This window comes from Quercus robur, chromosome 1 (assembly GCF_932294415.1).
Source record: "Quercus robur chromosome 1, dhQueRobu3.1, whole genome shotgun sequence".
Lineage (NCBI taxonomy): Eukaryota > Viridiplantae > Streptophyta > Magnoliopsida > Fagales > Fagaceae > Quercus > Quercus robur.
In genome coordinates, this window is record NC_065534.1 from 48,296,368 (window position 1) to 48,322,020 (window position 25,653).

Sequence of the window (25,653 nt, forward strand, 5' to 3'; positions counted from 1 at the left end):
AAAGCTATATATGGTATAATCTTGGGCATGAAGGTGAAGGAAATATTCAGAGAAGGAAACTGAGTAAGTTGTAGGGTTTCTCTATTTCTGCTATTGTATTCCTATTATAAGTTGTAGGGTTTCTCTATTTAATCAAAGTTGTACATAGTGGAATAAGCAAGCAATAATACAATTATTTTATTCCTCTCTTCTCTTATTACTAGTTTCTTTTGTTTCTTCAATAAAACACCTCATATTTATGTCCAAGACTGACACCCATGTTAATTTTTTAAATCCTTTTCATGATTGCTATTATCTTCTAGTCCTCAAGATAACCTTTTTTCTTGATTATCCAAGTAGCCCATGCCACAACTTTTTTGGCACATTACTTATTGAATGTATTTTTTTTTTTTTTTTTGATAAGTAATAAGATATATTGATAAAAAATGAACACCCTAGTGCACAAGGAGTGAACAAGGGAAAAGAAATCAAATACAAAAATTGCAAGAGTCTAGGAAATCAATAAAAGAAAGGAATGATTTATTTTGCAAAGCAAACAACCAATCCCTTAAAGTTCTAAAAAAGAGAAGCTTGAGTTCTGGAATAGATCTCTCAGAATCTTCAAAACATCTACTATTCCTCTCCCTCCAAAGACACCACAATAAGCAATGAGGAATGATGGACCGAATATAACCATTTCGATGACAACCAAAAATAACCATTTAACTCAATCAGATTTCCATTAAAATGGGAGTGGAAAGTCTCTTGGAATAACCAAATAATGTGGGCAATAACTTTCTTTAGAGCTGATTTCTTGAATCTGTTTACTTAATCTCAAAATGGCATTTGGAAATAATTGAGTAAATCACACCAACCTCCATCAAGGTTTGGTGTGACTACACATGCTATATGCCTATACCCAATTTTCAATAAACAACAATACCTTTCTTAGTTTCAGAAATAATTAACAATCTAGCCCCTTGACCCCCTATGTCAATCAACTAGTATTAACAATGGTCACACAATACTCCCTTTCAAAGGAATATGCCCAAAAAAAGAATATTTTTTTAGCCAAACCGGCACTTCCACCTCTCTTACCACCACCTGCCCATCCCCCTTTCTTTTCTATTTCAACCCTCATCTTCTCCACCTCCCACAGTTGTTGGTTTTGCAAGGTGCCAGCAAGTCAAACAAAAATCACAAACCCACCAAACATCCTATACCCAAAAAAACCAAAGCCCAAGCCACAACCACACAACCCCAACACTGAAAAATCTGGTAACCCTACATCAATAACTTCATGCCAACACTCCACAGTGGTGCTCGAGTTGAGTTGTGAAACCCTTAATTTGAGACCTCTCTTTTGGTCTTGGGATTGTATTGATACAGAATCAAAGATGATTTATTGATTAGGTGAGTTCTAAGTCTGATATTTCACAGTTTTGCTATGCTTAAATGTTAAAGTATTGTTTTGTGAATGATTTGACTTTTTTTTTAGGGTTCTTTTGGTTTGAATTAAATTATTTTCTAGGTGAGTTATTATTTTTATACTTCACAGTTTCACCTTTGGGATGTGTTCCTCTCTCACAGCAACGGATTGAGCACCCATTTAAGATTTCACTCTCTCTCTCTCTAGGACTATTACTTTGAGTCGACTTCTAGCTTTGTTCAACCAGGAAGGGGTCGGAAGGGCGGAGTATTAATTATTTTCAAAATTAGGAAGGATGTGTCATTTGCCGAAAATCGTGTATACAACAAATGTAATTACACCAAACCTTGGGGTGGTTTATGTAATTTACTCTGATTATTAACCATTGAAAAGAAGAAAGAAGACAAACATGGAAAAAAACACCACAATAAAATTTGCAAAGAAGATGGTTTCTTTAGAACTTTAAAACAGGGTCAGTTTGTCATAACACCAAACCGAATGCCTATATAGGTAAACTACAATACAAAAGAACAAAAAGATTCAAGTAGAGAGATTAGTAGCATAATCAAGATTCAGAAAATATACAATTTATAATCATTGTAATTAAGAAATTGACAAACTTACCACATATCTTTAGAAGAGTGAATGTTGTTGCGGCAATAAAGAAGACCATAGAAATTGCAACCCAGAAGTGCTAGAAACCAAAGATTGATAATATAGTATCAAAACTACTAGGAATAAGAACACAAAATTTCCAAAATTATAACTTTCACATTATCAAAATAAGCAAAACAATTCTCATCATTATTGTCACTTGCAGTTGCATGATAATACCTTGTCCAAATATCACACAATATTGAAAGTTATTAGGAAAAGATGGCTTTAAAATTTAAATAATTGTGTTTTCCCTCTTTTGTAATATAAATTTTTTTCTTATCACAAAACATCTCTTTTTCCCATTTGTCCAGATCATAACAATTAAGAAATTGTTGCAGTTGACAGATACTTCAAGTAGTCCCAACAAGAAATCCAGAAAACATATACTTGTATGTTTTACATGTGTATCAAGGGCATTGTTTGGCGCATGGGGAAAAACAATGGAAAAGTGACATAGGACATATTGGGGAAATCTGTCTACAAGAAATTATTTAGTCATACAAGAAAGGTTTAGGGCTCTAATTTAACTACAGTTTGATAAGATAGGGAAGGATTTTTTTTCAAAATAACATTAAAACTCAAACAATTTCATTAGTTAGCACATTTTCAAAACTGTTTAGCAAACTAACATCTCGAGTACGAGAGACTCGATTTTGTTGTGCTAAATCGAGTGTAATAAACTCGTTTTCCATGGAACTCGAGTCTTTAAGACTCAATTTCCAACAAACCCAAAGAGGAAAACATCATCAAACCAAAGACTTAACAAGAAAAACAACGAAACATCATCAAACCCAAAGACCCAGATAAGAAAATGAAGGAATTCGGCAAACCTTCGCTTTGAGCTTCGCTGCCACTGCCTCTGGAACCTTCGGCCGTCGCTGCCTACGGTTTGGGTTAGCGAGATCTGGGTTTGTGGACACCTTCTTCGTGGTTTCTGTTTGGGTTTGATCTCTCCAGTTTGTTCCTTCTTTATGGCTTGTTGTTTCTTCGTGTTTCTGTTTGGGTTTCTTCTTCGTCTTCTGGTTTGTTCTTCTTCTTTGTGTTTTTGTTTGGGTTTCTTGGAAGTCGAGTCTTTGAAGCTCGAGTTCCATGGTACTCGAGTTCTTTATACTCGATTTAGCACAACAAAATCGAGTCCCATACACTCGAGATGTTATTTTGCTAAATAGTTTTTAAAACATGCTAACTAATGAAATTGTTTGAGTTTTAGTGTTATTTTGAAGAAAAAAAATCCAGATAGGGAAAGAGGGCAAGAATTTGAAGCAAACATTTCTAGAAAATTTTGGATAGTGATTTAGGAATCAAAGGGTGTTCATAGGCTGTATGAATAGTATTTGTGAACAATACCCAAGAAAGAGATAAAGAAACAAGAGTATAAAGGAGATAAGGATGAGAAAGATCACACTATGGCACTCATGCCTTTCACAACCAAATACTCAACTCTATCTATTATTTGACATTGAGCACAAATATTTAAGGACTTTTTCTTGTACCAGTATTAATAGGATTCCTAATTTAACTAGTAAACAAACCTCTAATTGAATTGGACCAAAAGAGACACATAAAAGCTTATAAAATAAATAAAACTTATCTATTAATAAAATAAAACTCAAAGTAAGACCTAGGACCAACAGTTACAAAAGTACATAAATACCCTTGAATCTAGAAAAACAAAAAAACAAAAAACAAAAAAAAATATTAATAACTTTATTAACCACCCCCTTCTTGAGCTTTGCCTTAATCTTATGCTTCCAAAGAGGGTATTTTTTTTCTCTAGCCATGCAATGGTTGCACCATCAATAGTATAAAGACAATCCAATTTGGATTCCAATACTATGCATCAGACAGGACAGAATGTATGACGTGGATTATAATCCTGCTATAACAGGATTATCTAATCCCCGAGTGGAGGGGTTGATGGTGGAATAAGTATCCCATAATGTGGAATAAAACTACCAACCTTCAGAGAGAGAGAAGGAGATGCAAGTTAGACTTATGAGGCACCAGCAGGGAAGGTATGCACACCTCTAACTAGATCTATGTCATCTTATCACTCCATCCCTTGCAATTTTATTTTGAAACTTGCAAAAATTGAAGCACAAGCACATCCATTGCAAATGCCTACAAGGATCTATTAATTAATAAAGTACATAAGAGAGACGTGTGCAAGATTGTTCCAATTTATGAGGGCTATCATGGTCCTCTAGCAAACATGTTCTATCATTTTAACCGTGCAATTACAAGATTGAAAGGCAAAGGGCTAAGTCAATAGTTTGCAAGCTTGGTTAGACAGCTACTATATATGTTATCTATGGCTTAACCAAAATGCAGAATTTTTAATGGGATAATCAGAAATGATGGAATTCTGCAGGCCTAAGCATTGTCACCTACATAAGTGATCATCCAGGCAAATTACAGTAAAAAATATCATCAAAAAAATTCTTTAATTGAGAAAATAATTACAGAACGTACAGGAAGGGTCTCCCATATGGCTTCGTCACTCATGCTTTCTTCATCTCCAGGCATTAAAGCCCTACACATCCTATATTAAAAGACAAACCAATTACTCAGGGTTATTTTGCTTATCAACAATTTACGAAATGAATTAAAAATTGAATAAACATATTAACATAACCTTTTAAATTTAAATTAAGCAATAAAATTCTTACACTAGAGTTTAAGACCAATGGACTCTAGCTCAAATGGGACTTCCTCCCCTTGTAAGAGCAAAGGGAAGGGTAAGGTCATGGTTTGAAGACGTACTGTGTGAAAGTGTAATCACCAAAAAAAAAAAAAAAAGGACCAGGATTAAGGCTTGATAACAGAAAGGGAAGACATGGAAAATGTACTTTGGTGAGTAGTTGGACCATAAGGAAGGGCAAGAGTTGACGAAATGCATGAATTCCTCAATGGAAGTGTTGGGTAATCACTCCTTCCCGTAAATATATCATTTACCCTGTGGCAGTAGCTATGGTTGTGTCTGCGGAGTTAATCAGGATTCTGTTCCAGAATTTCTTGTAGAGTGAATTGCACCATTATTACATAAAATGAATGTTGAGGCATCAGCTTAACATCTTTAAAAAAATGCTCCTTACCTGATATTATCAATCAGAATTGCTATTTCAAATGTCAACAGGGGCAGAAAGACAATCTTCAAGTTTACAACTGCAACATATTCAAGTTTGCCAAGAACATTAATTGATAAGGTCTGAACAATTGAGAAATGATGATAACAAGAACCCTAAACTGTTTAGGTTCATGTAGACATTTAGGGAAGTGCATCAACATGTTAATTAATTAACATTTAAAAGCCGAACAGATGAGTGTCATAATCAATTCAAGCATTTAATTTGTTTTTTCTATCTATCAAAGTTAACTCACATATTTAATTACCATTAGAACATAAAATTGCTAGCCCCAACAGCATTTATAGATGATTATGTCATGACGGATCTTGCTTACCATAACTGCTGCTCTCAAGATGTATACAAAGCAGAAGTTCAAAAGCAACAAGCAATGGTGTTGCCATGATGGCATGACAAGGTGCCCACTGTCCATGAGAAAGAAGGGTTTAATTTTCTGTCACTATAATTAATTATACTACCAAATTTCAGATTTGCACAAGATTATTATAGTAAATTGATCTCAATAAAGATGATATATCCACCAAAAAAAAAAAAAAAACAGTTGTAGATAGTATCTCATACACGGCGATCATGAGGCAGTGAAGGAGCAGGCAAGGAAAACCTGCCTCGTGCTACAACAGCATGAAAGAGCCACAGAGGGGCAAATACAGTCCTGCAGAATAAGAACAAAAGCAAAAACCACTTAATAACATATAAACAATTAATAATAATACTATTTCTTATTGCCAGCCCACATGCAGGATATTGCAAGAACATCCACCAAACCTAACCAATAATTTTTTTTTTTTTTTTTTTTTTTTTTTTAAAGGCTGTTAATGCTTAAACATAGACCCTCAATATGATTATAAGCAATGATACATTTAGTAATTTGCAGCTGTCATGCATGGAATGAGACCAAATTTTCCCCTCTAGACAGCAGGAAATGGACAGATAGTACACTTATTTGAATTGTTTGACATGAACATACACGTGCTCAACACAAATTTATATTTAATAGCACATTGCTCAGTTTGTAATTACCTATTGAAATTGCTAGATAATTTAGCCAAAGAATAGCAAGGGAATACTATCAGAAAAATCCCTTACTATGAATATGAATAATCTCTCCTTGGCTAGTATTCAAAGCAACTTGCAGGGATTCACACCTGCATTTGAAACTCAAAATTCCAGTTTTAAATTATGTCTATCATGGTTTTGCACTACTCCTGTCAAAACTTGGTTAAGCAGCACTTCCAGATCAACGTGCACTAATTGGTGAGATCTTTGAACTTGGAAGAATCAGAGCTCTATATGAGTCCACATCATGGTTCTCAGATGTGAAGTAAATCATTCTTCCATATGTGTGTGAATTGTACAGAAAAAGTTTTTTTTTTTTTTTTTTTTTTTTTTTTACAAAAACAAATAATAATAAAATAAGTAGCAAGAAAATGATAACATTCTCATCATACCCTTTTTAAGTCTTATTTTTCTTTCTTTACTTTTCCACCCTTCTGTAAGTTTTATCATAATAATTTCCTTAACTGCAAGTACATTAAACTTCACTGACTGCCAATTTTGATCGCATTTCCCACAATATTTAAGCAAATAATGATTCCAGTTATATCGAAATACTGCCTAGATAGAAGAATTTGAATTAAAACCACAAGGATAAGAAAATCCAACCATACAAAACTAAATAAAACAAATTTCAGAGAAATCAGAAATCAGAAATCAGAATCTATAAAGTCAGTGCATGCAACTAATACAAAAACAAACAAACAGACTTACATTTTTACACACAACCACAAGTGTTTCAATCAATTTCACAACATTTATAAGCAATTCCCTCCTCATATATACAGAGATTGAACCAACCCATGAAGGCCAAAAAAAAAACAATCTTTGAGAACCCAAATGGATTCTAATAAAAATTTTCTTATCCCACTTTGTCAGCACCCAGATTGAAAGCAATACCAATAGTAACATGTTTTTGCTAACATAGAAAAAGCAAAGAAGAAGGGAAAAAAATACGAACCACCAAGAATAAGGCAGGGCACGCTGAAGCTTAAGAGAGAGCAAGAGAGTGAAAGAGAAGAGCAAAGCATGTGCCACTAACGCTTGAACAGACTTCCCTACTCTCCTCCAGCTCATCACCCTTCTTCTTCTCGAGATCAACATTAATTTTAATTTTAATCTTAATCTAATAATTTAATTATTTCCCAGAAACTCAAAGCTCAAGTAGTTTTACAAATTTCTTAACCAAAAATTAAAAAGGTTTTACTGGTTTGAACTTTGAAGAGAAAGAAAAGAAAGACCCACTACCACTACTACCAACTTTTGAAGTACAACACTCTATTAACAACGTCTTCCTGGTTGACTTCGTTCTCACGCTAAAGAAACCTCTTTGCTTGCCTTTGTGTAAATTCCAATTCTTTTGTACTTGGGCGAAAATGACCATGGTGTTTGGATGTGATGACTATAACTTTTGGGTCATTTTTTGGGAATTTCCCTAAACTTTTTTTATAGAGCTGTTGAATGTTGATACAGTGCCCTTAACTTTATGCTCATGGCAGTATTGCTAAACTGTTGCGTATTTGATTTGATGAGATGAGATGAGATGAGATATTTATAATTTTATTTTATATTATCCGTTTTGGGGTTTGGTGGATAAATCATTAGTTGTAAGGATTACTCTCAACTCGTACTTCCGGGAGTAATTATACCAGAGCAAGACTTAGGTACAATATTTATTAGGTACTATTTTTTAAATTTTTTTTTTTTAAATTCTATTATGTGATTTTTTTTTCATGAAAATGAAGTATAATTTTTAGTTAAGTAACTACATGACTAAATTTTTAAAAAGGAAATCTAAAAAAAGCACTTAAAGTATTGTACCTAAGTTTTGTCCATTATACAATACTCTCATAGTATCATAAATGCATATTTCTTCCCCTCACATAATTGTGGATTCCACTAATTAAATTCATAGTAAGATCCACAATTTATATGAAAGAAGAAATTACGCATTTACAGTACCCCTGAGTATACAATAATTTTCCTACTTCTGGAGGTACATACAGCTAAAACAAAACTTCACATTATTATTTGAAAGTAACGTTGCATAAGAGTTACACAAAATAATAAATCCCATCCACCACTTATCGTTGTCTTATTTGGATGATTGTGTTTGATAGAATAGTAATTTGAAAACATATAAGAATTTAGTTTAGTATAATTTTTTTTTTTTTTTTTAAGAATGTAACTATCTAGACCTCTTTAAAAATAAATGTTATATTTAAGTCAACTAACTAAAAATTAAATGATGTCTTAATTTAATGATAAAGAACAATTATCAAAAGCAAATGTCATAGATTAAAATTCTCTAAAATTTTGATATATATATATATATATATATATTAAAAAAAAAAAACTAATTAGCTTTCTAATTGATTCTCTCTCTTAGCTACCATTTTGAAAAAAGAAAATAATAATTTAGCTGTGATATAATATAGTAGTCTCATATATGTAAACTTTTTTTTTTCTATTGACAAACTTCTCATATATGTAAACTAATACTATAACATTTACGACAAAATTTAAATTAAGTTGTTTGGGTCAAGTTATACTAATGTTAAAGTGGAATATATTAAAGTTGTTTTGGGTTATATTAATGATAAAGTAGAATATTATGATCCAAGTAAAACTTTAATCAAGGATTAAGGATTGCAAATAATTGTAAGTATTGTAAGTGTTGTAAGTAGAATATTCTCTACTTCTTGTAAGTGTTGGTTTGTAATTACTTATATTTGGATTATTGGGCTTAAAAAATAATATGGGGTTAAATTATAGTTTTTTTTTAATTATTTTTATATATGAGAAGGGTAACAGTCCAATTATTAGGGACGGAAGGCCCGGGCACGCCTAGTCCCAAGATATTTTTTTTAATATAAATATATATATATATATATATATATATATATATATATATATATATATACAGAGAGAGAGAGAGAGAGAGAGAGAGAGGTATTTTCTTTACAATTTTATATTTGGTCCCTTCCTCTACAATTTTACCGCGTAAGGCTCCAAATTTATCCAATCAACCCTAAACTCCAAATTTATCCAATCAACCCTAAAATACACATTCATAAATTTATGTATCATTGTGCAAAAATACATTTGTATTATATTAACTATGTAAATTTACATAATTCTGTAACTCAAATATATTTTTGCAAATTTACACAATTACTATAGCACATGTATTTTTGTACAATAATACAAAGACTAACGTGGGTGTATTTTGGGGTTGATTGGAAAATTTTACAAAATTATTGTAGCTATGCAAATGAATGTTTTAGAAATTATTTAAATTGAGGACATTGGTTTTTGGTTGAGGAAGAGAGAGATGATTTGAGATAATAATAATAAATGATAAGGAACTAATATTCTGATGAAGTGTAGTTTAAAATAAATAATTTAATGTAAGGTATTTTAAAAGGAAAGTATATAAAATAAAAATGTTATTATGCTAAAATAAACAGAAATATATGCATGGGCTCAAACAGATGCTCTAATGTAGTAAGAAACAATGATATTTTGTGTCTTTATCTTTATTAATAGATAATTGTATTATAATGTATTAGTGTGTAACCCCATGCATATGCACGGATACAATTAAAAACAATCACAATTACACGATTCAAACTATACATTTTCTTGAGAAGATGTCTAAATTATACATGGTATTAGCTTACACCTTTTTTAAACCATACATTTCTAAAATATGTAATGGTTTCTCAATAATTCACTTGCCAAAAATATTAAAAAATTAGTGGGACGCAAAATTGGACTCCAATTGAAATCCAATTTAGAATCTAATTGGATTTGAGCTCTTCGATTTTTACAGTCAATAATTGACTTGGCATAAAAATTAAAAATTAGATGAGACATATCACGCAAAATTGAGAATCCAATTGAAATTTAATTGGTTTTCTCTAAGCTTTGGCTTTTAATATATACTAGCTTGTAACTCCTTGTATATACATGGATATACTTAAAAAATATATATATATATATATATATATATATTAAGATGTATAGTATAATTCCTACATATGTAATTTAAATACTATTGATAGTCATTCTTATATTTTGTTAACTCTTTAAAAATTATTGTAAGAATATTATTAGGTACAAAATGTAAATTGTCCATATATATATATATATATATATATATATATTAATTTTTGATATTGTGAAGCACTTTTTTTTTACGGTTCATTAATTCTAGACTCTTTGGTTTTTGTACTCAATAACTCACTTGGATAAATATTTATGATGTAGTCCCACATTTAACTCCAAAATTAATAAATAAAACTCTCTAAAAATAAATAATTTAGAACACATGACGCAAAATTAGAATTCAATTGTAGAATCTAATTAGATTTTCTCTAAGTTTTTTCTATTAATATAAATATAGATATAGATTATGAAACAATGATTTTGTGTATTTGTTTTTGTTGATAGTTTGTTAATACTAAATAGATGCTTATTTGAAATTTCATAATTTCTTTTTTCTTATACTCCGGCCCCTTCTAACTCGAAATCCTGGTCCATTCCTAATGGTTATAGTAAAAAAAAAAAAATGTCTAAACCACTTGTACAATAAATAAGAACTCTCACCGATTAAGAAGTTATCATCATAATGGATAAAATAATCATGTATTGAATTTAAGATCTACTTTATTGCTTTTTTTTTTTAATAAGAATATCTACTTTATTTCTAATAATACGTTTGGTTTCTTACTATGACTTTTTAGTGGAATTATGGTGTGTTTTTATGTAAAAACCCTTTTTCCCCTCTCTTGTGTGTGTGTGTGTTTACTTCTCAAAAAAAAAAAAAAAAGGGTAATTGTTTCACATTACTTAAGAGAGTGTGTTGTGTGTAGTATAACTTGTCACATCCTCCCTTAAAAGTTACCATGGCTTTTGAGTAGAGTTATAGTGTGCCTTTGTGTTAGAACCACTTTTCCTCTCTCTTGTGTGTATGTGTGTGTTTGTTTCATAAAAAAAAAAAAAAAAAAAGTGTAATTGTCCTACATTGTTTAAGAGAGTATGTTATGTGTAGTATAACTTGCCCTACCCTCCCTTAAAAGTTACCATGGTTTTTGAGTAGAATTGTGGCGTGCCTTTTTGTTAGAATCCCTTTCTCTCTCCCTTTTATGCGTGTGTGTGTTTATTTCTTAAAAAAAAAGGGGCAATTGTCTCACATTACTTAAGAGAGTGTGTTGTGTGTAGTATAACTTGTCCCATCCTCCCTTAAAAGTTACCATGACTTTTGAGTGGAGTTGTGGTATGCATTTGTATTAGAACCCATTTCCCTCTTCCTTGTGTGTATATATGTTTGTTTCTCAAAAAAGAATGAGTAATTGTCCCACATTGTTTAAGAGAATGTGTTGTGTGTAGTATAACTTACTCCACCTTCTTTTAAAAGTTACTATGGCTTTTGAGTGGAGTTGTGGTGTACTTTTGTGTTAGAACATCTTTCACTCTCCCTTGTGTGTGTGTTTGTTTCTCAAAAAATAATAATAATAATAATTATACGTTAAATGACTAAAAACAACCTTGTGGGGTTAACTATTATTCAATTCGTCACCAGTTAGGTTCATCTTTGTTTGTTCGAAAGGATTGTTAAATTAATGATTGTGGAGTACCATCTAATTATTCCAACCGCCAATTAGTTCCCCAAAATTTTAAATCCACTTGCTTCCTAGCTAGAGTCCAAGAAAAAAAATATTAATTAATAGATTAAAGAAGGAATAAGCTGCTAAAGGACATTGATTAATTGGCTAGAATTTCCGACCTTAAAAATTGCATGGTGATTGGTAACCAGTTGGACAATGAGAGATTTTGACATGCCACCCGAAATCATTGTTATGTTCATGAATACATCTAGTTTATGAATGATTTCTCTGTAATTACAGCCATTGATTTTTCAGTCGGGGGAAAGCTTTACAGCAATATTTTCTTGTAAAGTGTTCTTCCTACTTTTTTTTTCCCCTTCTTTTTATGAGTGAGTTTAGGTCCAATGTCCATTTGAGGATTTAGTAAGCCTTTACTTTAAAAACCTACCTCTTGGCTCTTAACATTATCAATCCTCCATGTCTTTATTGTTAACAAACATTGTTGACCTTTCAGCCAAAAAATTAGAAAAAATAGATTTTTTTTTTTTTTTTTTTTTTATGCTAGAATCTTGAGGAACAAAATACTCTATCTAATTCTTTGTCTAATATTTATTGTGCCAATAAATAATAAACAAAGAAGGAGCATTTATCGATATCGTATTTTGTCTGGCCCTGATTCACGCATCAAAACAAAGACCAAAAAATAAAAATAAAATATTAAAGGTGCAAAATCATGAACTTCAAAACCAAAAAGGGAAAAATAAATAAATACAACATGCTTGAATGGTGAATCAAGAAGTCACAACATTTGAAAAATCCAGTTTACAGAAAAACTGACCAAAACCCTAACCGGGTACAATAAAAAAAGTGACTTTTATATATGACCGTTGGATCATGTTGAGTTTTGGACCGTCTCGTAGGGCATATTTTTTTTCGAATGATAGTTTACGGGCCAAAATCGGAGTTAAAACGGATGAGATATCACAATAATATCGAAACCCTAATAAAATCTTCACTATATTTTTCAGGAAAACTAGCAGTTTTTTACCCAATTTTACGCAAATAAACTGTACTGATTGGGCAAAAACTGGAATGAACGGGATGGACTGTCTGGAAGAAAAAGGTCTTAGCTATTTTTCACCAAAAGGGTTCAATGATATCTGCTTCGAGTTGGAAGATATGAATTTTTCAAGAAACAATGTCCAGAATTTTTTAGCTTTGCGTCACCTTCCTTCCGAGCATAATATCTCAACAACCGTAGCTCCAAATTGAACAAGGCCAGCACCATTGAAAACTAGACATCCCAAGCTTTCCATACATATAAAATTCGAAGAAAACAAAGTTTGGAAAGGCCTCCAAACAACCGCACAAATATCGGGCTAGAAATTAGAAAAAGACTGATGATGTGGCTGATAAGAGAGGAGGCTGATATACCAATGCTAGCTGTCTCTTTGAAGGAGCGTGTAACACCCGCCTCACTTAAATTTAATTTAATTGCTTCTAGAGTGAAATTGATGAATTATTTAATTTATTTTGAAGGTGATATTATTTTATATTATGATATCTACAAAGAAAATAAATAAAAGAAGATGTAACGTGGAGAGTTATTTTGTGGATTATTCATATTTAACTTTTAGTCTCCTTATTGGTTAAGGGAAATGATAAGAGATTAAAACCTATTTGAATTAGGAGTTCAAGTGTTATTGGAATCCTTTAGAGTTCTAGGCTATCTAAACAATCTTAATTTGAGTTTAATTGGGAATTAAAGTCTTGGAAGCTTATTTAAGTTTTAGTGGGTCTTAAACTCTAGCCCAAGTAGGAAAGGTAGTTATTGTGTAAAGCTGAATTTATTTAAGAGTACTATTTGGAGTGGGATTGGTCTTTCTAGACTAAATTGGAGTGTTATTTTATAGGTATATATACTGGGTCTTTTTAAGTCAACCACGTAAAAGGTAGAGAGAGACTAGAAGATTCCAAAAAAAAAAAAAAAAAAAAGAGAGAGAGAGAGAAGAAGAAGAAGAAGTCAATGCTTAGCGTGTAAAGGTTTAGGAGCAAGGAATTAGGGTTTCTCTACATTGAAAAGAATAGAACAACATGGTACTACTAGAGCAACCAGCAAGTTCATATTGTACTAAGGTAAACATCTAACTATAAGTGCTTTATTGGAATCATTAAACGCATCTTTGACTTAGGATTCGTCATCTCATAGTCACATGGAAGTCTTAGAAATTATATTGATATATTCAAGGGAAAATAGATTATAATGGAAGTATCTATATGAACATACAATAGTTTATTGATTTTGAAATAGATCCTAATATATATATATATATATATATATATATATATGTATGTATGTATGTATGTATGCGGAGTAGTATCACCATTCTTTATAAGTTACGCCTATATAGACATCCATAGGTGGTGTTCAATAGTATATATGTATAGCAGATTGTAGTAGGGATTACACTATAATTATATAAAATATAGTATAGACATGATATTTATTAGAAAGCTATGTTAGATTTAATATAGTGAAATCTTCACAGTGGCTAAGGAAAAGTTTTATAAAAGGATTTTTTGGGTTATTCGAAACTTGCCCTTTTGGGTTATTTGATCCTTAATTAGGTCTAGTTGACATTGTTCCGAACAATTGAAGTGAAGCTTGGTTTAGCAACTAGAGGTAAGTGGATTTCAGAACATGACGTCTCTCAAGACGTGTATATTTATATATATTCTTTGGTAAAAATATAATTATATATATACATATTTGCAAAAGTGAAGTTTCAAAAACTTATACCATTGTCAATGCTTTATACATGCTTGAATTTTATATGTTACTTTGAAACTGTATATGTTAAAAATGACTCAAAACTATATTTTGTGAAAGTATTCATTATATGATATATGATTGGTATTGACAATATTGTAATAAAGTAAGAATATTTTCAAATGATCAGCTAGACAATTTGCAACCTTTGCCAACACAGGGTTAAGTGTTGGCCTTCGACCGAAGTAATGTTATCGTTTGCTCTTTGGAGCCAGCATTATGCAACATTATCGTTTGCTCTTTGGAGCCAATGTTGCCTCTTTGAGGTTAGTGTTATTATTCCCTATGGGAATCACACACCAAGTGTTTAGCAGTTTATGTTTTTTTTCTGACTAGTGTTTTCCATATCGAACTACTCTTTTATTGCTAGGCGTAAATGCACTTTTAGTCCTTACATTTTGACCTTTTTCCATTTTAGTCCCTATATTTTATTTTTTCCATTTTTAGTCCCTAAAACCAATTTACGCTTTCCGTTTTAGTCCTTGAAGCACTATTCCGTCACCAAACTAACGGGGAAACTGGACGTGGTTGACGTGAGTATTAAAATATTATTAAAAAAATTATTTGACATTTTTTAAATACCAAAATTAAAAAAAATAATTAATTACTCAATTTCATGTTACTGTAGAAAGAATAGAAACCCACCGAATCAAAGAACATGAAACCCAACAAAAGAATAGAAACCCAGCAACCAAAACCTCATACTCTATCTCTACCCTCTCTCACTTACTGCTCGCCCTTTCGTCTTCATTCTCTCTCAAAACGATCTCAAAGACGCCACTTCATCCTCCTCCGACGACTCGCCCCCCGATCCCACCACTCCCCATGACTCGTCCGAGTGGGACGAGTTCGGCTCTGAGTCCCACTCACCTCACAAGTCCAAGGACGAGCTTGACCCTGGCTCCTGGCGCCCGATCTTTGAACCTGACTCCTCCTCCTCCACCTCGGCCCCACCCGATCTAGTCCCTGCCTCGGAGTCCGATTCACTCTTGATAGGGTGGCCATGGAGATCGACATCTTGTAAGGTATCCTTGGCGGCCTTAGCGACTTCGATTCGCTTGAAGAAGACGAAAGCGTAGCTGCGAGAAGAGTAAGAGGTGACGCTATCGAGCGCACCGTACTGGACAAAGAGATCCATGAGATCTGAGTCCGCAACGTCGCTGGCTAGGTTACCGACCCAAAGATTGTTCGATGGCGTCTCTGATTCGTCGGAGTCGCCGCCGATTCTTCCTGGCCTGCTGTTCATCATCATCGATTTGTTGTTCAGAGGTGGCATTTGCGGATCAATTGGGAATTTGGGTCTCACCACAGAGAGAGAGAGTGATTGGGTTTGGAGAGAGAGAGAGAGATAGAGAGATTTGATTTAGGGGAATGGTCTAGAGAGAAAAAAGAGAAGTGGATGAGAGTGAAAAGAGGGGCAGATGAGATTTGATTGGGTTTGGTGGTTTCAGGTTGCTGCTGTGTTTACTTTAAATTTCTGGGTTTGTTTTTTTCATGTGGAATTTATTATTTTTCTGGGTTTATGGGTTTGATTTGTTGGAGGATTCAGTGGAGGAAAGGGATTTTGAATGAATTTTTGCATGTGAATTTTTGCATGTTTAATTTTCTGGGCAACCTTCATGTTCTTTCCCGAAGAACATGAAGAACATGTAACTTTGTTCTTCCGAAAATAATGAAAAGAAAAAGAAGAAAAATTTTTAATTACTCTTTTTAATTGGTTTATGTTTGTTATTGTGTTCTTTGTGTTTGTGTTTATGTTTGTGATCTTGTGGTAATGTTTAAATTTGAGTTTGTGTTTTTTGTGTTTGGTAAGAATATGAATCATATACGGGAAACAACATAAAGAACATGAATATGTTCTTCTGAGTTCATCAAAAAAAGAATATGTTCTTTTGAAAAAAAAAAATTTGGAAAAAAAAATTCTTTTTAATTAAAAGAAAGTAAATTTTTTTGTTGGAAAGAAAATAATTTTGGTTGTTTGTTTTTTTATTTTAATTAAAATTGAGTAATTAATTAATTATTTATAATTTTGGCATTTAAAAAATGTTAAATAATTTTTTTAATAATATTTTAATGCTCAGGTCAGTTTCTCCGTTAGTTAGCTGACGGAATAGTGTTTCAAGGACTTAAATATCTCGCGTTAATTGGTTTTAGGGACTAAAAGTGGAAAAAATAAAATGTAGGGACTAAAATGGAAAAACGTCAAAATATAAGGACTAAAAGTGCATTTACGCCTTTATTGTTATTGACCTTTATAAGTGGAGAAATTGTTCATTTCTATATTATATTGTTTCTACTTATTTAGTGTATTTTGGCCAACTAAAGTGGTTAATATTTTATTTACTGATATTACAATGTTATAGTTAAATGTTTTCTTTCTTACAGTTTTATAGAATATATTATATTACTGTTAAAACTATTTGTAAATGTATTGTAAAGATTATATTTTGTCAATGATACTATTATTTTGTTTTAAAAGACATCATCATATTATGTAGTCTCTTATTGAGCTTCAAGCTCACCCTTCTTTCTCCACTCTTTCAGATTAGAGCAGTGGAATATCTTTTGGTGGTAAAATCATTGGAGCTATAGGTTGAAATTTCTTTTGAAGTTATGTTAGTTGATGGACTGTTTTATTATATTTTCTTAGGATAGTGAGTTTAGTATTCTTGAAACTATTTGGGATTGTATTTGGAGACTTTATTGTTAAAGTTTTAATTTGATAGAGTTTATAAGAAAGACTAAATGGTTTGATTCTTATTTGTGGATATTTAATTATGCTATGTTCTATTATAGCAAATGTTGATTATTTATAAGATAGCTTGTGCATCTAAAATCCATAGTATGAGTTTGGGGTGTTATAGTTATGGTATCAAAGCATAGGTTTATGACTCTATAGACTTATAGGTTTAATCTTGAGATTATTTTGGAACAAGAGTGTGATCATGAGGAATTTTAGCGTTAGAATTATTTGACCTTTCATAGTGTTTTTCGGGAACGTGTAGGAATGATAGTTGTACTATCTGTTTGATTGGTTTTGACCTTCAGGGATATTTAAAATCTGTACTTATGATACCTTGTTGTATTGCTTAGAGAGATTGCTCCACCAAGGAGGAACATAGGGAATGGTCAACCAAATGCCAGGGGAACCACTAATCTTCAGGCTATTATTGAAGCCATTGATGGCTTAACCAATATAGTGCAACATCAAGTAGGAGCCACCAATCCGACTAGTGCTCCAGAGAAGTTTAGAAAGCTTGACCCTTCTACTTTCAAAGGTACAAAGGATCCAATAGAGGCTGACAATTGGCTAAAGGAGCTGGAAAGGCTCTTTAGGGCAATGAAGGTTAGTGATGAGCAATGAGTTATCCTTGCTGTTTTTGTATTGAAAGGTGATGCATTGAAATGGTGGGAGTCCACAGAAAGGACACATGAGAGAGAAGTTATAACTTGTCAGCATTATTTTGAACTCTTTCGTAAGAGGTATTTTTCCAATAGTCTGATGGTCCAAAAGGTAGCTGAGTTCATTAGCATAGTATAAGGTACTCAATCAGTGTATGAGTATGAGTGGAAATTTGCTAAATTATCCCGTTTTGCTTAACACATGGTTGACACAGAAACAAGGAAGGCTAGGCATTTTGAAAGGGATTTAAGGGAGGAAATTCAAGGGCCAATTTCCATGTTCAAATTGGAAACATATGTAGAGGTGGTAGATTAAGCTCTCATAGCAGAGAGAAATTGCAATCGTCTCTCAAAGGCCAATGATCAGGAGAAGGAGCCAAATCAGAGTAATTTTCTTAAGGGAAAGTTTAGTGAAAGTTCATTCAAGAAGTAAAGGGTGCCTAATTCAAACAAGAAGGCACATAAGACTTGTCCAAGATGTGGAAAGGCTCATAGTGGAACATGTTATTTGGAGTCAAGAGTGTGTTTTAAATGTGGCAAGACTGGACATTTTATCAAAGATTGCCCAGTTTTGAAGAGTAAGCTAATGGCTGAGCCTAATGATGTGAATCAAAGGCCAAAAATCCAAGGATGAGTGTTTGCCATTACTGAGCAAGATGCTGAGGAATCTAAGTTAGGTACCATCTCCTTATTTTCTCTTATTAAGTGAAACAATGGTTGTTGAGTCTATGTAACTATTGTGTGATTATGATAGTAGACAAGGAATTAATGGCCGACTTGATTCTCTTAAAGATTTATGATTTTGGGATAATATAATATGGATTGGTCAGGAGCATATCATGTTCCTTTAAGTTCTACGACCTAGTGTATTTCCTTGGGGCACTTTTGTTAAATGAAAATTATATGCTAAGTTTAAGAAGTGTGACATTTGGTCGGATTAAGTGATATTTTTTTTTAGGCATTGTAAGGTCGAAGGTGAAGGTCACCTATTTGTTGGGATGAAGTAGGTGATAAAAAAAATAAACAAATAAAAAAAGGTGTGCAGGGACAGTTGGAGGCATTGTCTATAGTCTGTAGTTAGTGTTCAAGTTTGATCTCTCAGGTAATCACTCCCTAGTTTTGACATGGTAGAGCTATAGTTTTACTAGAACCATTGTCATATATTGACCTGTGATTGCATCAAAGATTTATAAAAATTCCGTATAAGTATTTCGTTATTAGACTTTGGAGCTTGTAGGATTCTGATTTGAAGGACTATACAAGGCTTTGTATACTTTGAAGTATTAAATTACTAGTTCAAGATTGAACCTAAAGAGAACTTGTCCTATGAAAAAGTTCCAAGTCAAATTTTGGATCATAAAGAGCAAGTGCTACGTAATAAGACTATACCTTTGGTCAAGGTATTATGGAGGACTTATTCCATAGAAGAAGCTTCATGGGAGCATAAAGATGAAATGCAATCCAAGTATCCCCAGCTATTTCTAAATAGAGGATAGTTTTGCAAATTTTAAGAGACAAGAAGTTGCATGCTAAATTGAGGAAGTGTGAGTGCTAGTTGAATCAAGTGATGTTCTTAGGACATGTGATCTCTATAGATGAAATTATAGTGGGCCCTAGTAAGATCAAAGCAGTAGTAAATTGAGGTATATTTTCAATTTTCAAGGACGAAAATTTTATAAGAGGGGGAGATTGTAACACCTGCCTCACTTAAATTTAATTTAATTGCTTCTAGAGTGAAATTGATGAATTATTTAATTTATTTTGAAGGTGATATTATTTTATATTATGATATCTACAAAGAAAATAAATAAAAGAAGGTATAACGTGGAGAGTTATTTTGTGGATTATTCATATTTAACTTTTAGTCTCCTTATCAGTTAAGGAAAATTATAAGAGATTAAAACCTATTTGGATTAGGAGTTTAAGTGTTATTGGAATCCTTTAAAGTTCTAGCCTATCTAAACAACCTTAATTTGAGTTTAATTGGGAATTAAAGTCTTGGAAGCTTATTTAAGTTTTAGTGGGTCTTAAACTCTAGCCCAAGTAGGAAAGGTATTTAACGTGTAAAGCTGAATTTATTTAAGAGTACTATTTGGAGTGGGATTGGTTTTCCTAGACTGAATTAGAGTGTTATTTTAGAGGTATATATACTGGGTAATTTTAAGTCAACCATGTGAAAGGTAGAGAGAGATTGCAAGATTCCGAAAAAAAAAAAGAAAAAAAAGAGAAGTCAGTGCTTAGTTCGTAAAGGTTTAGGAACAGAGAATTAGGGTTTCTCTACATTGAAAAGAATAGAATAACGTGGTACTACTAGAGCAGCCAGCAAGTTCATATTATACTGAGGTAAACATCTAACTATACGTGCTTTATTGGAATCATTAAACGCATCTTTGACTTAGGATTCATCATCTCATAGTCACATGGAAGTCTTAGAAATTATATTGATATATTCAAGGGAAAATAGGCTATCATGGAAGTATCTATATGAACGTACATTAGTTTATTAATTTTGAAAAAGATCCTAATATATATATATATATATATATATGTGGAGTAATATCATCATTCTTTATAAGTTAAGCCTATATAGACATCCATAGGTGGTGTTCAATGGTATATATATAGGTACAGCAGATTGTAGTATTAGGGATTATATTACAATTATATAAAATATAGTATAGATATGATATATATTAGAAAGCTATGTTAGATTTAATATTGCGAAATCTTCACAGTGGCTAAGGAAAATTTTTATAAGAGGACTTTTTGGGTTATTCGAAACCTGCCCTTATTGAGTTATTTGATCCTTAATTAGGTTCTAGTTGACATTGTTCCGTACAATTGAAGTGAAGCTTGGTTTAGCAACTAGAGGTAAGTGGACTTCAAAACATGACGTCTCTCAAGACGTGTATATTTATATATATTCTTTGGTAAAAGTATAATCTATATATCTAATACTATATATAAAAGTAGAAGTTTTTTCTTGCAATTAAGGCTGTGTTGCCACATTAAAAAAAATAAAAAAAAAAAAAAAAAAAAAAACCATCTAACTTTTGGCCACGTTTACAATTAAAACGTGAAAGGATATACTTACAAAATAAAAACGCATAAAAACTCAAAGCCAGATCTCACACAAACGTCAAACATATTCATTCATCACTAAGTGCCATCTCCTCTATTCATGCTCTGCCCCTGTCTGTTCTCTGTAACAATATCTCCTCAGTTCACTCGTTTTTGCTTTTCCCTGTTGAATTGTCTAGGATTGTTCTTTGACCCCTTTCAAAAAATAGATGGGTCAGTTCTACCATCGTTTTTCCTACGGTTTGGCATGGAATGCAAAAAACGTATGCACAAGGGGAGATAGGGAGACATCTCAAGCCAACACCACCATCGAACTCTAACCACCAAAAAACTGGCTTCCCTCAACCGACGATACTATTATAAGGTGAGTTTTTATTTATTTATTTTTCCTTTCTTTGTTTTCTGATTTTTTATAAATTTTTAAAAGAAAAAACTAAAATCTTGTGATAACTATGATTTATGTTTGGTATTTGCTTTGTTTTGATCTAGACTGTCACGCCCCGAACCCAAATAAGAGCTAGGCACGTGACAACAGCACACACACTTATAAAGTTTACACTCTACAAGTGTGTAAGGCCCTCTTAAACAATTAAATAATTATACTCAAGAAAATTTCATCAATAAATTTAAAAAATATCCTCAATAAAGAAATTCTCAAAAGATCTCTAAATAATAATCTTCCAGCATCAAATAAAAATAAACTAAATCCTTTAAGTTTGAAGGATTACACAAATGGTAATCTTACAACATAAAAGTTCAAATCTTATTCCATTGATTTCCTAAACTTCACTCATGCGCACATCCTAGCGGAAGCCCAAACATATGCTACTCTTCTTAATCAAAATCTGAAAGGAGAAAGAGGGGGGGGGGGGTGAGTTGACAACTCAATAAATAACCAAAATCCAAATAAGTTCTATCCAACAATAGATCTGTGAAGTAATAAGATGTAATATGAATCTTCAAAAGTTATACTATGCTATGGGTTTTCGAAAATAGCTAAAGAAGTTTCATGATCTTTAAATAATACTTTGCAAATAGATTACATACTTTAATCTTACAATTATATCATAGATGGTTTAGGAAGTAGTCAATTTTCCATATATCAAAAGTTATAACTTGCAATAGGTTCCAAAAATACATAAACAGTTTTAATGATTCAAAATAGTTAAATATTCAAACGTAATTCATATTATTAACAATCTTATGACTATGGTCACGCTATATCCCCGTGACTGGGTATCAAAGTACCAATGAACAACCCCCATTGGTTTGGGTATCAGAGTACCAATGAACAACCCCCATTGGTTTGGGTATCAGAATCAATTCATAGTCAATTTGTCCATAATCATATATATATGAAATCATAGTTTCTAACAAAAATATATCTTATTCAAGTACATATATATACATATATAATCATAATTTCAGTATTCAAATATATTTGTGATATTTCTATATTCTGTACTTTAAATCAATATAGTTAAAAGAAGAATTAAATAATTAAATCATATATTCAATGTTCATATTTATTTGTGGAATTTCTCTATTCTTTACTTGAAATCATTAATACAATAGAAATAAATAGTAACAATTGTAAACAATTTTCAGTAGTTAAATTACCCAGAGATAAAACTAATTAAGATAAGGTTACTTACCTCAGCTAGCTCACCACAAAGAACTTCTCTCTAACACTTTCTCTAAAATCCTTAGATTTCACCTAACAATTTACAAGTACCATCTACTCAAAAATCATAAAATTCAAGAAAGACTTATAACAGTATCAGAAAATTTCTCATAATTGTCTGCTTATCTCACACCAAAAATTCCACCAAATCATAATATTTTATATATATATATATATATATATATATATATATTCTGCCACCACTTATACCTTACAAGATAAAGCTGGTACCTAGGAGTAGTGTAGTACTATGTCACTCAAAGAAAAGACATGGACGTGTACTACTCTTACTTTACACTTTCCTTCTTCTTCATTTTTTTTTTTTTTTCAATTCTATCAATTTGGGCACGGTTCCTTAAACAACCACTGTGCAGAAAGTTGACCTCAGACTCACGCTTAAAATCCACAACTTCCAGCTACTTAACGCATTGGAGCATATATACATAAAAATTTTAGATGCTAAGTACAAAAAAATCTGTAGGTTATAGCGTCCAATTTACCGAAATATAAATCTAAACTTTTCTTTGTTTGCATCATTAAAATCCTTGAATAAATAAATAGTTTCACTATTGATTAAAATACTCACATAAATAAAATACTCTAATTCTAATTAAAGTTTAGATTTGACAAGCAGGGATTTTAGGCTCTTACCTCTATTGTGTAGTCAAATCTTCTCTACTTCAGTATTTTGGGTAGTCTCCTCTCTCAAAACATCTGTCAGTATACGCTGACTTAAAATTAGACTATATAAACTAGGGTTTCAACCTTATTTTCTAAAAACCCCTTAGTAATATTAATTATAAAAGTTGACCCCATAAACAAATTTACTTAAATACCTTTCCTTTTATTTTTTTTTTTTTCCGGGTATTACATAGGCATTTTGGTTATTTATGGTTTCGATAAAGGTTTTTCGGTTATAATTTGGTTTTTGCTTAGCCTTTTGTTTGTTTTGGATTTTTGAAAGAATTTGTTTTTGCTAATTCTGCAATTAGTGTAGAGAGGAGATGGAATATTTTTGGGTTTCGCTCTCTGTTCTCTTTCTTTTTTGCAACACCATATACCCAAGTTTCAGCATAACATTGTTAATTATCCCCTTCGAATACTTTTTCTTCTCCAAATACAATTTCTGTTGTCTATAATTTACCACAATTGTTTTTCCTTAGCACTTGAATTTTTCAGTATCTACACTCCTAATCATTAAAACCCACCGATCCACTCTTTATTAAAAATAAAAAAATTAAAAAAAAAATGTAGAAAGAGAGCCCATAATCGTTAATAAAAACTTTAAACATAGAACAAAATGAGATAAATGCAGAGAGAGAAGGAGATAGAAAGGGTTTTTAGGGGGACATTTTGCCCATTTCTATGGTTGTGGTGTAGTATTTCTGCAACTTAATGCATTTTGACGGGGCAGTTTGGTCATTTCAATGAATTTTTCACACTGCTTTTTAATTTATTGTGTTTTTAGGGGGAAGTTTGGTCATTTTAAGGGTTTTGGGGTTGTAATTTTAGCGATTTAATGTGTTTTAAGGGGGCATTTTGGCCATTTTAATGAAATTGAGAGGGTTTTGTTTTGCAATTTAGAGTGTTTCTATGGGACATTTTGGCCCTTTTTACGGTGTTAGGGGGATATTTTTGCAATTTAATGAAGTTTGGGTTGGATTTGAGCAATTTTAATGAATTTGGATATGGTATTTTACCAATTTAAGGGATTTTTAGGGGGAATTTAGCCAATTTTAATGGTTTTGGTGTAGTATTTTCGCAATTTAGCAGGTTTTTAGGGGGCAGTTTGCCCATTTTAATGACTTTGAAAGGGTATTTCTGCAAATTAATGGGTTTTCATGTGGCATTTTGGCCCTTTCAGTGGTTTTTGGACAGGGTGTTTTTGATATTTAATTGGTTTTAGGGGGGCTAGTTGTCCATTTTATCAGTTTTGGCATACATAGCTTTACAATTTAATGGGTTTTTGGTCGTATTTTGGCAATATTAATGAATTTGGTGGCGAGTGTTTTGGAATTTAATGGGTTTTAGAGGCCCTTTGGCCCTTACATTGGTTTTGGAGGTGTATTTTAGCAATTTAATAAGTTTCTAGTGGGCATTTTTGGGTTTTAATTGTTTTTACTTGCGATTTAGCTTTTTTGTTGGATTTTGAGAGGGGAGGATTCTGGAAATTATAATGAATTCAGGAGGGTATTTTTCAAATTTAACGGTTTTAGAGGTATTTTGGCAATTTTAATGGTTTTGGCTTGGAAATTTTGCAATTTAATGGTTATTCTAGGTGCATATTGGACATGTTAAAGGTTTTGGTGGGGTATTTTCGCAATAGAAAGCATTTTAATCGGGGCTTTGGAATTTGTTTTTGCAATTGAATGGAATTTTGTGTGGCGATTAGGGGATTCTAATTAATTTGGAGTGGTATTTTCGCAATTGACTTGATTTTTAAATCACATTTTCGCCATTTTAATAGTTTAGGAGGGGGTATTTACTGTATTTTTACTATTTAATGTGCTTCAAGGGGCCATACTGGCTAATTTATTAGTTTTGGGTAAATATTCCAACAATTTAATAGGTTTCTACTAGGGCATTTTGCCAATTTTTGCAATTTAATTAATTTTGGGTTGGATTCAGGCAATTTTAATGAATTTGGATAGGGTATTTTACCAATTTATGGGATTTTTTGGGGGCATTTTGGCGATTTTAATGGCTTTGGTGTATTGTTTTCATAATTAAGCGGGTTTTTAGGGGGCAGTTTGCCCATTTTAATGACTTTGGAAGGGGTA

The 25,653-nt window shown here is 32.0% G+C and overlaps 1 protein-coding gene across 5 annotated transcripts in view; it reads right to left on the minus strand.

Annotated features, from left to right (window-relative positions):
* Nucleotides 1-7,770, minus strand: part of LOC126690866 (uncharacterized) — a 29,549-nt gene extending 21,779 nt beyond the window's left edge. For 3 of the 5 annotated variants that reach the window (XR_007644764.1, XM_050385994.1, XM_050385989.1), the window contains exons 1-6: nt 7,226-7,770; nt 5,773-5,863; nt 5,528-5,615; nt 5,161-5,230; nt 4,538-4,607; nt 2,033-2,102 (exon numbers count right to left, since the gene is read on the minus strand). Coding sequence is in view for 4 of the 5 variants with exons in the window: in XM_050385994.1 (XP_050241951.1) it covers nt 2,033-2,102; nt 4,538-4,607; nt 5,161-5,230; nt 5,528-5,615; nt 5,773-5,863; nt 7,226-7,368 (532 nt within the window). In the remaining variant the exon portion in view is untranslated. Of the gene's footprint in view, nt 1-2,032; nt 2,103-2,895; nt 4,401-4,537; nt 4,608-5,160; nt 5,231-5,527; nt 5,616-5,772; nt 5,864-6,297; nt 6,559-7,225 lie in introns of those variants that run through there. The other 2 variants (XM_050386010.1, XM_050386002.1) reach the window with 2 other exon arrangements.
* Between the last annotated feature and the right edge of the window lie 17,883 nt (nt 7,771-25,653).